Raw genomic sequence first — 16,078 nt, forward strand, 5'->3', positions numbered from 1 at the left:
AGAAGTGGAACGAGCAGAGGAAAAGTAATTGGGCTGAATCTCTGGGGCCAAGACAATGAAGGACAGATGAGGCAGGGGGAAAGCAGCTGGCCATGAGAGCAACCTTTGCTTTCTGGTTATTTCTATTTATACCTTGATTTTCAACCACAGAGTCTAGTGACTTCAATTATAAAAACAACAAAAAATCAGAGTAGTTGTACCACAGACACTATAACAGTTTTGACTCTGTGGTTCCAATTTTACTAAAACACTTCAAAACTAGTTTGCTTTCTTTTTAAAATATCTGAATTTCTGAGAAGTCACAAATAAGAGGAAAAGTCTCTAAAAACAGTCTTTTTCTGCCTGTGTTTTCTGGTAGTAACAGTAGCGTCAGACTGAGAAGAGCAGTGTTTATTAACCACCGGAAAGGTTAGTAAGTGAAGAGAGAAAATGGGTTTCAAAACAAGTAAGGGCCAAGTTTGCGGGTGAATTAACTTCCCACTTATAAGAGAAACAGGGAAGTACGTCCTCAGTAATAAAGAGTGGCAGCTTAATCGTTACCAGTGAATTTCAATGCTCTTTTGGGAAGCATTGCTGGGAATTCAGCCAAACAAGTTGAGGGGAAAGAAACAATCCTATTAATGAGACTATTTAACCCTTCCCCCAAAGACACAGTCCTCCTATAGGGAGGAGACTAACTGGGGGATTGAGTATAGGTATTAGCTTCTGGCACCCCCGGGTTTAAACCACTGACTAAATGTATGGTGCTGAGCTAGTTAGAGAATCTTCGTTACCTTTATTCCCTCATTTACAAGCAATGCCCCGCATGGTTTGTTACAAAGAATACATGAGTTAACTCTTCCGAAGAATCCAGCACACAGTAAGTATTAAAGGAATGCAGGTTCCTGTCCTTGTTTCTGGAAAGGCTAGGGTGGGGGGTGGGGGAGTAGGCGGCCATAGGGAGAACAAGAAAGAAAACAGCACACTTTTCTAAATGAAGATGAATGTGGGACTCTGGTAAAACAAGTTCCTCTTTCTTATACTACCATCTTGAAGCAGTACACCTCTCCTACAGTAAGGAGTTGAGGGAGTGCCAACAAAAGAAGCCTCAACAAAGACAGTAAGCTCTCTTTCGAAGAGTAATGGATAAATTCGGATTCTCATATATTTTAAAAATATATAAACGAGAAAATAAAAGCATACACAAAAACTCATTAAAAATGCTTTGTACATCACACTAACATTTCCTATGAGCAGTGGTTATTCTTTGCTGGAGAGGTGAAACCAAGATCGTACCTGGGCAATGAAGACATTGGCCATCCACTCCATCTGAGTTTGTAGACTATCACAACAAATGTGCCTGTAAAACAAGGTTTATAAAATACATAATTCAAAAAGACAGCAGACTGTTCTCCGGTGTGTTTTTGGTTATTAAATGATCAGAAACCTCTTTGGATTTCTCCTGATTCATGACTTAATGCAATCAAAATGGGAGTATTTCAGTATAAGTTGCTTCAGGCTTCTGTTAAATGTACATTAAAGTAATAGTAAAATATGCTAGTTTAAACAAAATACAGCTACAGGCTTTGGTAACTGCTGAAAAATGGTCAGCAATATTTTTGGAAAGGCAGAAAGGTCAATGTATTTACTTTTTCAGGTACATGATGTTAAACATCTTTTTCCCCAGAAATTCTGAGCCTAAGAAGAAAAATATGTGCACATTTTCTAAAGAGCAGACATTTAAAAAAGGCTTAGTCTCCACCATTAGGATTATAAACATTAATACCCACAAAACTCATGAAAAATGAACTAAATGAAAAACTACTACCGCATGTCCAATAACACTGATTCAGTAACCTTTTATTGAAAACCTATGTAAAACAGAGATCTTGCCCTCAAGGTTCACATAGTCTATTAGAGGAGCTAGGCATGTAAACCAATAAATTAGAACACAGTGAGAGAAAGAGAAAGTCAAGTTGAACACAAATATAGAAAGAGCACACTTGGGGATGCAGTAAAGGATTCTTACAAAAGGAAAATTCAGTAAGTGATGTTAAAATGACATGGACATTTCAAGGTAATTATGTATTTTTACTCCTGTATGAAAAATTATTTGTAAAAATGTTAAAATGAAATTTGTAAAAAATTCTTGCTTCTTTCATTAGATTCTCACAAAGACACTGTCCTCTCTATAATTAAGCACCCATGTGTGCAAAACACTACAGAAACCGAGAAGTAAGTAAGTAATGATTAGAGGTGAGAGTTACCTGATAAGACTTTGGGGCATGTGAGCTATAGTTTGAAAGAAGAATGACTGTTGAGTCCAGCACATCAGTAGGAAGAGGATGGGAGCAGCATATAGTGTGGGAGAAGGCTCAGTAAAGCGACTACATACATTCAACATGGAAAGATGAAGGAGCAAGGAATGTATGGTGAATTAAAGACAGATTACTGTTTTATTCTTAAGTAAAAAAAAAAAAAAAGAAAGCAAGCCATGGGAAATAAAGCTGATGGAGCCTCATATTAAAGGGCCTTATGTGCTGTGCCAACAATCCTGCACTTTATTCTGTAGAAGAGCATTAATGCAGGAAAGAAACACAATGCATTTTAGGGAGCCCCTTTGGTGGCTGGATAGAGAATATTCTAGAAAACAAAAGTAAAATCAGAGGCATAAAGAGCACTTAGGATAACTGGAATAATCCACACAGATGAAGGCATAGCCTGATCAGAAAGACAATTTAAGAGGCGGATCCCGTGTGGCTTAGTGGTTGGTCAGACACAGCTAGGATGGGAGAAGAAGACATAGTACAATCTCTAGGGAGACTGGCTAGATCCTGTGACATCAATGGAAAAAAGTACATATTTGCAAAGAAAAGGTTTGAGGCCAAGGTTTTTTTTTATACTAACTTTTGACTAGTTCTTATCCTTTATATAAAACTGGATTCTGCCTGCTTATCCCATAAAAGCTGGGGAATTCCACACTCACATAATAACTAGGGAGAAATCAGACGTAGTTTCTCTTAGGAGAGCACTAGCAAGTAGGACACCTGGGATTGAAATGGACCTAAACCTTGAAGCAAATCTATTTTCTTCTTCTCAAAGTATTTTTAAAAAAAATTAACTTCACTTTGGTGAAACATTTCCTGTCTGTAGATCTATCTGCCAATAACATTATTTGTTTACTGAAGTTATCAATATATCCAATCCAAAAACTGTCAGCTGTTAACTTACCAGTGATGTTTTTCAGAATACGCCGTCAATCCCCAACTAAATCCGATGGGAAAAAACACACATATTAAATACATATTAAAAAAGAAATTGTACAAAACTGAAAACAGGATTAGATATTAAGGAGATAATTCAATGGTGGCGATGTATAACAGAACAGATACAAGTGATGATTCAATGGGTATGACTGATCTCGAAGTGAATGATAAGTGAGGGGTTTGGCTACAAATTTAAATATGCTCAAGGGTGATGGAGGGAAGGGGTCTTATGATGTCATGGGAAAGTGAGGGAAATCTCTCAGAAGATACTCTTGGCTGAGCAAGGATAGATATCTAGGAAAATGGCCAAAACAAGATATATACCTTCTCCTACTGATATTGTGGGAAATTAAAGAATATGTCAACAGCAACACAGGTGTATGTGTTGGGTTTACACATTAAGCATGTAGGCAAAAATGAGAAACATTTTCAGTAACAGAAACCCAAAGTAAGCATCTAACAGTTCATGAAAATGTTTCATAAGTATTTGTGAAAACATTAATTAGCTAATCAAATTAAGTTGTGACTAGAAAGTATGGCATAAAGCACACGCTGGCATGATTCAAAGGTTGAAGAGGAGGACAATGTATAAGAGGGTCCACTTCCTCTCCACCATCTGGGTGCTGTGGGTTTACTACCAAATTTGGCAAAACAACAAGGGCAAATTACACAGCCAGGCATCAAGAAGCTGTTTTCCTGTGTGTAGAATTGTCTGGAACATTCCTTATGTCCCCAGGTTGTGCGACTGATCAAGGAATGGAATGCGGAGAAAAACCCAGGTGTTTTCAGTAGATAGGGCCTTTTGGGGATTTCTTGCTTTATGCAGCAGAGATGCCATCACCAAGGAATATGACTTCAGTGGGAACATCATGCTTTTTTATCTGCCCACAGAAGTTCCCTTGATCTGCAACAGGTCCCCTGCCATGTCTGTGGCAGCTCAAAGACCATGTCTGTGGCAGCTCAAAGATTTTGTCTATAATTTAATTTATAAAAAGCCTGATTAATGCCTCTGACCTCCAAATCCTTAAATAGATACGTATTCCTACAACTTTCACTTTTCAAAAACCCTTCCCTTTCAAACTTTACCTTGTTGGAGGCTTCATTTTCTTTTTCACTCCAAGATAAAACTTCATTGAACCAAGAGCAAACATTTTGTCATATTTACTACTCTGTAAGGAAAACAAAATAATTTGTAATTAAATAGACTTTATAAATATCTTTCTATTTTCCTTAAGTATTAATGACTGGGTTTAGAATTATTTAGTTCTCTAATGTTTTAGGGATGTTATACTAAGTTTTTAGTACATGAAGACTGTTCTGATTACAAGGTTATAAATTTAAGTAGAAAATTTTGGATACACATATATATATATATGTGTGTACATATATACACAGACACAATTTTTTATTCAAGACACCTGGGACCAGATATAAATCGGAACTGATAATTTTTCAATTTTTTCACATTTTAAAAATAGAATCATGTGCAGTATTATGTAATTCCATCAGTGTTGTCTGGGGCAGCACCCTGCATTCATATAACTAAGACAACTACCTTCATGTTAGGTTTCGTTGCCAAATACATTATGACTTTCTGTACTTTTTGTATTTCAGGATGATGAAAACAATGGTATATATTGAACTATCTCAAGTATCCATATTAATAACATTTTTCACAAATAATTAAAGTAGACTATTAAAAATTTACATCTACTCTGGATCAATGATCTATTCTCCATAAACATCCTGACATATTTATCTGTAACTAATATTTTTTAAAAATCCTGGAACATAGGCCATGAGGCAAAACTTGAATCATTATACTTTAATTTCAAAACTTACATCAAACCACACACACTTTATTATAGATCCTTGGATAACCTGAAATAATTTTATAAAGATAACAGCCTTGGAAATTACTATTAACACAGCTTTCCCCATACCCTAAGAATTCTGAAGGAAATCTTTTGTTTCAAAGCGTTAGGCGTATAGCATTTATAACCAAGAGCAAGGGGTTTGGGATCACAGAAACCTGGGAGCAAATCTGGCTTGCTACTTAGTTTGTGACTTCACGTTACTTTGCTCTGCTCTTCTTGTTTGTGAGTAAAGAGGGATAATAAAAATATTGAGTATCTCATAGGGTTATTATTAAGATTGAGTAAGGGGGTGTCTGGGCAGCTCAGTTAAGTGGCTGCCTTCGGCTCAGGTCATGATCTCAGGGTACTCGGATGGAGCCCCATGTCCACATCTAGCTCCTTGCTCAGCAGGGAGTCTGCTTGTCACTCTGCCTCTCCCCTTGCTCATGCTCATACTCTCTCTCAAATAAATAAAATCTTAAAAAAAGAAGGTGAAGTAAGTAAAGGGGTACTCTGAAGGATTATTCTACAGACTAAATGAGAAAAATGTCTATAAAGCATTTAATCCAGTAATCAGCAAAAGTGTGCAGTAAATTACAGCTGTTGTTATTAGGAACTTAGGACACATCACTTCAGACACAATAATACACACAAGTTAGAATCCTAGGACAGTATGCAAAAGCCCAGTTAGCAAATATTGGCTGAAATTTAGTACTAAGTACAATTAGCTGAAATTAGAACTAAGTTCTATGAAAGTTAAACTATTACTATGAAGTCTTTTCTTCATGAAAGCAGCTGAATTTGAAAAGTAAAGGATAGAAAATATGTTTATAAAATTAAAAACTGCCTTTCATAGATAAAACAGGTTAAGAGAATAGAGAGGAAATATAAAGGCAAAAGCAAGCAAGAAGATGATCAGGAATAATGCTTGGGTGACCAGTGCTCTACGGCATTGATGAGGCCTGGTATGAACATGGTGAATTGACTCCTAGTCACTATAATCAATGTTTGCTATTATCATCATGGTAGATAATTTAAAATAGTTATTTTGGATATTTTTTGTCTTATGGCTACATTTCTAGAAATGGAATTACTAGGAACACTTTTTTTTTTTTTTTTAAGAATAAGATTTTGGGGGCACCAGGGTGGCTCGGTCGGTTGACCATCAACTCTTGATTTTGGCTCAGGTTGTGACCTCGGGGTCATGGGATGGAGCCCTGCATTAGGCTCCATGCTCAGCACGGTGTCTGCTTGTCCCTCTCCCTCTGCTCCCCTACCTCCCGCTCGCACCCTTGTTCTCTCTCTCAAATAAATAAATACATAACATCTTTTAAAAAAAAAATAAGATTTTGGCCAAACTGAGAGTGTACATTTACTTACAATTAAACATACACTTGTATATTCATTAGCAATTTTCACTTTTGATTTGGTCCACAATTTATCTGTCTTTACTTGTTTGAATTAGTTTTGCATATATGAAAAAAGAAATTGCCTTGTCTTTTTAAATGAAATATTCTACACAAACTGCTGTTTGTCTTAATTTTGCTGTTTACTTTTATTATTTTTAGGAAGTCATATTGATCTTTTCTTTTGAACTTTCTTAACTATCTCTTCAACTTTAAAGGGTTCTCACATAGCTGACAAATACTGAATTGCATGGCCATGGAATGTGAAGGGTTGCTATTTTTAAAGTTTTACTTCTTTTGTCAATCTGGAATATGTATTTCATATACAGTATAGATGAGACTTTAAATTGAAAAATTTTAAGAATTATCCCAGCCCTATTTATTAAACAAACCTTTATTTAGACATGCATTTATGGTGGCATATTTATCAAAAACAAATCTTAATATACAGGTAGGTCTTTTACCTGACTTTATGGTACCACTGCTATCTCTGTTCATTTTTATTCCAGGATCATATTTATCTCAGCTATTTCAGCTTTACTGTATAACCATGATCGTTGGATGGAAAATACTACACAATTATTTTGTTTTTTATACACCAAAATGTTTGCAAGTATTCTTATCTGTTTACACTTTGAGGTGATTATCAAATCATTTCTGCCAGATGCTAAAAATAATTCCTTTGGGATTTTGAAAAGAATTACATTAAATCTATCGATAAATATTAGTAGACTTTACATAAATTTTATTTCTACCAGTGAAGTTCTGTAGTTTCCCTCATAACGCCTGTACTTCTTGCTAAGATCATCTTCTGGTAGTTTATGTGTTTTGTCTTTTTATTCTGACTGAGGGCTGGTTTTGGGGTACTGATTTTGTAGTGTGCTACTTTACTGAATGTTAAGGAGCAGCACTGAAGTCTAATAAAGAACTGTGAGGTAGCTTTGTAAGGCAGTGAGTATTCCATGTAGGGAAGAGTCAACGCAAGGAGAATAAGGAGAATTTAGGAACGTATCCAGTAGTGGAGCCTCCCGGCCACACCTGTCAGAGATTACATCAGACCGCAGCTGAGGGGAATGGCCCTCCTAGCTGAGACTGCGAGTCCCCCGGACTCAGTCCCGAGGGAGGCGGCCAGGTAAGGTGAGAGGCAGTATGACGGGATCTGCACAGTTCAGAATGAGAACAGTAGTGCTGAAGCAGGTAGTCTTCATTTATAACAGGACATCAGTAATGCCAGGACTGCCTACATTTTGACGTACTTTTGGCAATAGAGTCTGAAATCATACAAGAGATTCTCCTGACATGCAGGTTCATTACTTTATACCATATATCCTGTCCAAAAAGAACACTAATGACAGAATTTGAGAGGAAATCAGCAGCGGTGGAAAGAAGGCTTTTTAAGTTTCTGTCTTTAAACTGAATATGCATAAAGTGGAACTGTAAGGATACTAACGGAAAGTTCTATAAAAGGAAATCTAATTTGGCAAGATTATTGTTGGTTTATTACAGTTCTCTCTTTTGGTATGTGTATTTGCTGGAGAATTTCTTCAAGAAGCTCAATATACTAGACTGTTAGGAAGTCTCTAATGTGTTACTTCAGGCACTATAATTCAAAATAAAGTTTTTAACTAAGCCAATTAAATTAGTGTGCTTAAAAAATTATTCTTGCTCCTAAAAGGAATCTGCTTATTAGTGCATGCAATTTTTAATGACCCCTCCCTTACCCACTTGCTTTTTTCACACCAGTAACAGTATAATGGTAATATTCTTTGAAACTTCTCACCTTTTATGTAAATCAAGTCTGAAAACATTTTAATTAACATTTTCTGTACAGGGAAAACTCAAAACAAAATATATCTTCCCCTGTGTATTACCCTAATTTGTTGTTAATGAGCATTCATAAATTATCTTTAATTAACACAGTCTTTTTAAATATACTTTTCAATTTGTAATTTCCACTTCCTTCTCAGTAAATCATTTTCTAAGTATATTCAAGCACACATATATTAATGGCAGAGCCAATTGTTTATTCAAATAAGTTAGGTTTTCGCTATTGCTTATTTACTGTAAAATAATTGGAAATGTTAACATTGCCAGTGACTCAACCATCAATATTAAAAGGGACAGAGCAGCAACATGAAAAAATAACCGGCCACATAAAATCATGTGTTGAAAAAAATGGTAATTTAAGGAAAACCATAAGCCAAGTCTCCTCTGCTTGCCTGAATGTGCTAATTAAAGTATCCGTTGCATTAATTTATTCTGACAGATGTACACATACAACTTTTAAGCACAATAATCATAATTCCATAACCTGGGGTCACTGTTATAAAAACAAAATGTGTTCAATGTCCTTAAAAAGCACTGTCTTTCTGACAAATAGCGTATCTCACACTTACACATGGAATTTAAAAAAGTCGAAATCATAGCAGAAAGTAGAATGGTTGTTGTCAGGAGTTGGAGGTGGGGAAATGGAGAGATACTGGTCAAAGGGTATAAAATTTCAGTTATGCAAAGTGAATGTCCTGGAGATCTAAGGTATAGCATGATAACTACAGTTAATATTGTACCTCATACTTGAAATTTGCTGAGAGTACCTCTTAAATGTTCTCACCACACACACACAAACACACACACACACTCAAAGCCAACAGGTAACTATGTGAGGTAATGGGTATGTTAAATTAGCTTGACTGAAGTAATCGTTTCACAATGTGCAGTGTATCAAAACATCATCTTGTACAGCGTAAATATATACAACTATCCCTCAATAAAGCTGGGAAAAAGAAGTATTTCAAATGTCAAAAACAAAAAACCACTCTTTAAGACAAACTCAATACTGTCACTCTATGAATTATCTTAGACTGAGCAGGTTCAACCTTTCAAAAAGATATAAATTCTTAAAACATATTGTTAAAGGGTATGAGATTATTTCTCTCACAAAAATCAATCCATGTGAAAAAAAAAAATCACTTGTCCATGAACAAGCTTCCTGTGGCAGATTTTTAAATTTACATCAGCTTGGGGGAAAACACTATAAAAAAACGAATTGTATGGATTGTCATATTTGGGAATCTTCGGTACTGCTTAAATGAAAAAGACTTATCCACCAAGTTAAAATAATGCAAAATTATTATTTGTTTAGTAAATCCCTGCATGGAGCCTTTGGAATCTGACACCTGGGAATGAACACTCTGCTGCTCATTGGCTATGGTATCTTGGGCAAGTTATGTAATATCTTGGTAAGCGCCATTTCTTCATCTGTAAAGTGGGAATAATTATAGTACTAATTTCACAGGGTTATTATAAACGTAAAATGAGATAATCCAAGTGAAATGTATAGAACTCTACTTTTTATAGAGCAACTTTCTGTTGCTACACAATAGAAGTGTTGGTTCCTTGGGGCGCCTGGGTGGCTCAGTCATTGGGCGTCTGCCTTCGGCTCAGGTCATGATCCCGGGGTCCTGGGATCGAGCCCCGCGTTGGGCTCTCTGCTCAGCAGGAAGCCTGCTTCTCCCTCTCCCACTCCCCCTGCTTGTGTTCCTGCTCTTGCTATCTCTCTCTCTGTGTCAAATAAATAAATAAAATAAAATCTTTAAAAAAATAAATTAATTAAAAAAAAGAAGCGTTGGTTCCTTAGTGGGACCAAAAAGTTCAGGTTCATTTTTAAATACCTTAAGCAGGTACCCAACTACAAAAGTGACCCTTAACCAACATATTATGTATATAGAAGGGCAAGGATTAAAGGAAGTCAGTCTAATGAAGGTCAAAGTGGGTGACCCATTGAAGAAAACCAAAGAAAATTCAATCAGATCCAGTTCTAGATGGCTAGAATAATCAGCTGTGAAGTCCTGAATTTACTTTCATGAATACAAATCTGTTAAGTTCATGAACCTCAAAATCTGGTGTGTTCAGTTCACACAACCCCAAATTCTTCTGTGCCTCACTTCTGCAAACTCCACTCTTCGTCTACTAGAAAAACTGAAGAATGATAATAAATAATAACTATCTGATATCCATACAGACTCCCTGCTGGGTCTATGAGATGGAATAAAAAGGTGGGAGTTCGAGTACAGTATTTAATATAGCTCTCTGAATAGATGAGGGCTGCAGGATTCAGTGCTGTTTTGTTAGCCCCCCTGCCTAGAGAGTCCACTGTCCTAATCAAAGGAAGAATGCTATTCAGATTTATTCATGCTCACATGGAGGCCTCTCTGCTGGAGGAACATACAGGGAAAGTGGTCAAAGCATGTGGGGAGCTCAACAGAAGCCATAAAAAAATGAGACCACAGAGCTTTGGAAAGCTGCCTATGAATCCTTTCTTCACAACATATTCACAGATGCTACTAGTCTGGTCTGTGTTTATACATCTCCACAACAGACCACAGCGAAGCACCACACACTTGAAGTATGCAAGCAATGTATACCCAAATAAATTTTATAATTCAATATAAAAAAGTGCCTTTAGATCCTGCTGTCATTCTACATTTAAATTATTGTGTAGGTGTTATTTGAACCTCAAGGAGGTAGAGATGTTACTGCATACACTTGTAATCACCACCCAAAACTGGATAGAGAACATTTATTTCTCTCATCCTAGAAATAAACTTTTGCCTCAGGGCGTAACATTTTTTTTTAATTTAAATTCAATTAGCCAACATATAGTACATCATTAGTTTCAGATGTATAGTTCAGTAATTCATCAGTTGTGCATAACACCCAGTGCTCATCACATCACGTGCCCTCCTTAATGCCCATCACCCAGTTACCCCATCCCCGCACCCATCTCCCCTTCTGCAACCCTGTTTGTTTCCTATAGTTAAGAGCCTCTCATGGTTTGTCTCCCTCTCTGATTTCTTCCCAGTTTTCCCTCCCTTCCCCTATGATCTTCTGTGCAGTTTCTTATATTCCACATATGAGTGAAACCATATGATAATTGTCTTTCTCTGATTGACTTACTTAGCTCAGCATAATACCCTCCAGTTACAACCACGTAATTGGTAAGATTTCATCCTTTTTGATGGCTCTTAATTTTACTGATGAAGATGCTGATTTATATGCTAGCTTATGTAACACATATTAGACTTTTCTTTAAGGACTTCTCTGCACTAAAAAATGAGAAGTGCTCAGAAAGGCTATATGCGGGGCGCCTGGGTGGCTCAGTTGGTTAAGCGTCTGCCTTCAGCTCAGGTCATGATCCCAGGGTCCTGGGATCGAGCCCCACGTCGGGTTCTACTGCTCAGTGGGGAGTCTGCCTCTCATTCTCCCTCTGTGCTTCCCCCACCTCAAATAAATAAATAAAATATTAAAAAAAAAAAAAAAGGCTATATGAAGTTCTTCACTGTGTTACTTAGTGTATTAATGTTATAATCCAGAGGCTGCAAGAAATCATCAGCTGACTGTGTGTTCTGTTTACTACAGGGCTTGACTGTCAAGAGAGGACTGACAGAGGTACGAAATGAGAATGTTAATACCTACACAAACATGCATACATATTCAAATACTAAATATACAACTACCTTTGAGTCCTTGTAGAGAAAGAGATACCCATCTCGTAAAACAAAATACCGGTCTTGAAACTTATTTCCAGACAGTATTTTAGATGGTTCTTCTTTAATTTTCAAGACTCCTTCTTTGATACTTTCCAGGGCCCTCCTCTCTGTAAGGTACAACATTGCTTTTGTAAGTTAAGTATATTTTCATTTATTTGGAATATGATATAAAACATTTCTATATTTTGTTTTGATAATATAAAATAGTAACTTGTTTCTTACCAGTAAGAAGCCTATGGTTAATTTCTGGGAGCACCATGTGTCAGGGTATTCATATCTACTTATAGGCCTGCCTATGCTGTCCAGTTGGCTACTGGCTAATGAGCACTTGAAATGTGGTTAATCTCAACTGAGACATACTATTAGTATGAAATATATGCCATATTTCAAAGACCTAGTACCAAAAAAAGGTAAAAAAAATCATAAGTTTGTAATACTGATTACAAGCTCAAATTATAATATTTTAAATAATGAGTTTAAATAAACTTTATTAGTAAAATTAATTTTACCTGTTTTGTATCTTTTAATGTGGCTACTAGATAATTTAAACTTACCTAATTGGCTTTATTATATTTCTTTTGAACAGCTCTCGAAAAAAAAGTGCAAATACAGAGGCAAAAATGGAAGCCTCTCCCAGAATTCTGATTCAGGAATCCAGGAATTCTTAGGGCACTAAAGAAAATCCTATACGTCGGAACCAGGTGAGGGTAAAAAAGGCAAAACTGCTAAGGTAGAGCATTTATCAACAACTACATTTCATGTACAATATTGCCATGTCCCACACTTAGAAACATTCAACCAATTCTATAAAAATACTTTTTGGTAAGAACACCAAATTTGTACTTGTAGAAATTTATCAATACAACTCCAGTCTAAAGCTTCCTCCTTGAAATCTAGACGATACTCAACTGCCTACTTGAGAACTGAAGAACGGGCGGTGGGGTGGGGGGGAGGAACCTTAAGTCAAACAGCTACGACACAGTCACTATGGTGTCAACGTCTGTTCTTCCTGGAAAATAAGAGTAATAATACTATCCTGCAGATTATTGTGGGCCTGCTATTAGAGAATGACCACAAAAAGATGTAGGGTGGGACACTGTATCAGACGAGGACCTTTAGCAATTTTCTGCTGTCAGGTGATAAAATTTTTAAATTCATGCACTGTTTCTGAAATTTACAGAATAACCTGAATGGTTTTAGAAAGAACTCTTAGTCTTAAATCTAACATTTCCTTGGTTTGAGGAAAACTTGTACTTCTATGACAAATAATACACAGAGGTTCACAATTATAATCAGCATAAGAAAACTAAAGTTCAAAAAATAGAAAGAGTTCCTTGTAATTATACTCAACTATGAGCATGGCATGAATATCTGGAAGCAAAAATTCCCAAGAATAATCATATCCCTGATGCTAAGCACAGATATACAAATAAATGTAATTAACAAACCCCAATAGTTTTCATAATACATATACTAGCCACAGACACATTCTTTTAATCAGTGGGGAGTCTGCCTCTCATTCTGTCATACTTTCATACTAAAATAGCTTCTTTATTGGTAGATAGCGACTTTAATTTCTGAAAAACACTGCTAAAATTTGTCTTCTCAATTATTCAATATTCAATTCCACAGAAAAATATTTCAAATGATATTTTAACAGCTAAATAACTTCTATTTAAATTAAAAATAACTTTTCCAATAAAAAGAAAGATGTATTTTAATACAACTGGAATGTCAAGAAAAAAATAAATATAAATCTATTCACTGAAATTCATATTACATCAAATCATTCATTTCTTCATAAAGTACTGAGGGTCTGGTATGCACCTGGTTCTAGTAATATACAATCTTGGAGACAAGTTCAATGTGAGCTGACAAGCAAAACTATATCTGCTGACAGAAGTGAACAATTCAAAAAACAGTCAGTAGGCTTAGTGATTCAGCTGATGTAGAACAGGGAAGTGGAGAAAGGCATTTATAACACTGTTGGTTTAGAAACAGGTAAATCATTTTTTAAAAGTTTAAACTATAACCAAGTTGGGAGATATAGATATTATATATTGCTTAAGCCAAACAAATTCCATTCACACCTTCTAATTATACTTTTTCATTTAGATTTTTGTCCAAATTAATAAACCTTTCAAATTTTACCAATAACCATATTTCCAATGCCTAAGTAAACCATTTGTAGGTCAAAGAGAAAATAGGCTTAGGGGAAAAAATATTGTTGCCGTGTTTGGTTCATACTTGTGTAATTGAGTATATCAGCTAAATCTTGCAGCATACATTATTAAAGGACTCAAGAGGAAGGCTTCGAGAGAAATATATGTGAAGGAGGAGGGAAGAGTGAAAAGAACTTTGAAATATGAAGTTCTATAACTATCAAGGACATGAAAGACTTTAAAAGCTCTCACAACTAAATTTCTGCCTGATCTCAAAATGTTAAAACATGTAGAAAAATTACCCACTACTTAAAGGACAAAATGAAGCTACATACTTTGGGGTACATCCTGTGTGACTCAGCATGTAACAAAATCAGTTGTGAATTAAATGGCTTTCAATAATTCACTTTTCCAAACTTTTCCAGGACTGCTTGGTCCCTCAACTGTGGGGTACTTCACTCTTCTATTTTCAGTCCCTCCCCTTCACCCCAGGCAGAAGGCTTACTAAGGTCCTCTGCTCTATGGGAATCTGGTTCAGTAAAAGGTCATGCCAAATGTGTCCACTCTACCTGCTGTCCAGACCCTGTCCAGGTTTGAATTCAACTCTAGCTTGTCAGAATATAAGCTTTTTTTGCCCTGCACGTCTCTTCTGAGCTGGAGTTCAAATTTCTGCTTCATAACTCTTGAGATTCTGGCCAGAACTCCTGCTCTAGGGCTTCTCAATTCCATGAGGTCTTGCTCTCTTCATAGTCCTTCCCAACACAGTGATCTTTCTAGATTTTTTTTTTTTTTTTTAAGGATCCAAACTTCAGAGCTCTAGTATTTCAAATGCCACATAAGCAGTCCTCCTGGCTACATCCTTTGCTATGGTCATTCAGTATACATCAAATCCCTCTGATCCAATCAAAAAGAATGATTTCACATGTCATAGGGTCCATGACATCAATCCTCAGCATGGTGTAAGTTAATAAGCATAGAATACTTCTATGTACTAAGAATGTAAAAAAGAAAACATAGGACACACCCTGTAAATTTGCTTTTAATTGAAAAAGAAACCCGCTATAGCATATGATTAATGTACTAAAAGTAGCCGTTAAGTAACTTGGGAAAATCATCTAATTTTTTCCCAAATGTAACAAATCTGAAGATTTAATGCACTCCCCAAAGCACTTAATTCCTTCAGAGAAAGATTCTGGGATGTACCCTAATGGGTAGAATTTCCTTTACTATCTTTGTCTTTCATTCCAATAAAATTCCAGCATACTGTTGTCTCTAGAAAATCATGTATCGCTCTCCCCTTCTTGTTGATTGCTAGGGCAAGGAAGGCACAACTGGAGTTAAAGCATCTTTTGAATTAACAGGGGAGACAAGACAAAAAAATAGTACTTAGTTGTGCTATAATTTTGTTATTAATTAGAAAAGCCCTTAAAACTCACATGCATGAAGGAAAACAGAATGGCCAAATTTATTTAAACAGAACAGACTATCATATTACTGGGGCAATGAAAACAACAGAAAGGAGTTTTTCAAAATCATCTGAAAACCTCAAGTTCTTATACAAAAAGAACAATTCCTAACTAGTGGTCCCTAATCCCAATAAAAGAACTGATCTGTAGAGGAGGTGGAAGGGTTCTGGGAAGGAGAGGCAGAGACAGAGAGAGGGGGAGGGAGAAACATAAATCCAGGAATGGTACTTCTAAAATATAAACTCCTCCTTTATCCTCCATGGCAGACAGCTGGCTAGTCAGCCATTGTTCGTTAAGAATTTCTCTCTGGGGCTCAATTCCACTTCACTCCCAATGTTATCTTCTAACCCCTGCCTTTTCTACCCACTACCTGGGGATTCCAGGATTCTATAAC

The 16,078-nt window shown here is 36.2% G+C and overlaps 1 protein-coding gene across 5 annotated transcripts in view; it reads right to left on the reverse strand.

The window, feature by feature from the left end:
* ARAP2 (ArfGAP with RhoGAP domain, ankyrin repeat and PH domain 2) overlaps positions 1-16,078 on the reverse strand; it is a 183,932-nt gene that overhangs the window by 15,508 nt on the left and 152,346 nt on the right. For all 5 annotated transcript variants that reach the window (XM_032400158.1, XM_032400159.1, XM_032400161.1 and 2 more), the window contains 4 exons: positions 12,024-12,163; positions 4,332-4,414; positions 3,211-3,246; positions 1,276-1,339 (listed from right to left, as the gene is read on the reverse strand). In XM_032400158.1, the coding sequence (XP_032256049.1) occupies positions 1,276-1,339; positions 3,211-3,246; positions 4,332-4,414; positions 12,024-12,163 (323 nt within the window). The remainder of the gene's footprint in view (positions 1-1,275; positions 1,340-3,210; positions 3,247-4,331; positions 4,415-12,023; positions 12,164-16,078) is intronic.

Source organism: Phoca vitulina, unplaced genomic scaffold, assembly GCF_004348235.1.
Source record: "Phoca vitulina isolate PV1807 unplaced genomic scaffold, GSC_HSeal_1.0 scaffold3, whole genome shotgun sequence".
Taxonomy (NCBI): domain Eukaryota; kingdom Metazoa; phylum Chordata; class Mammalia; order Carnivora; family Phocidae; genus Phoca; species Phoca vitulina.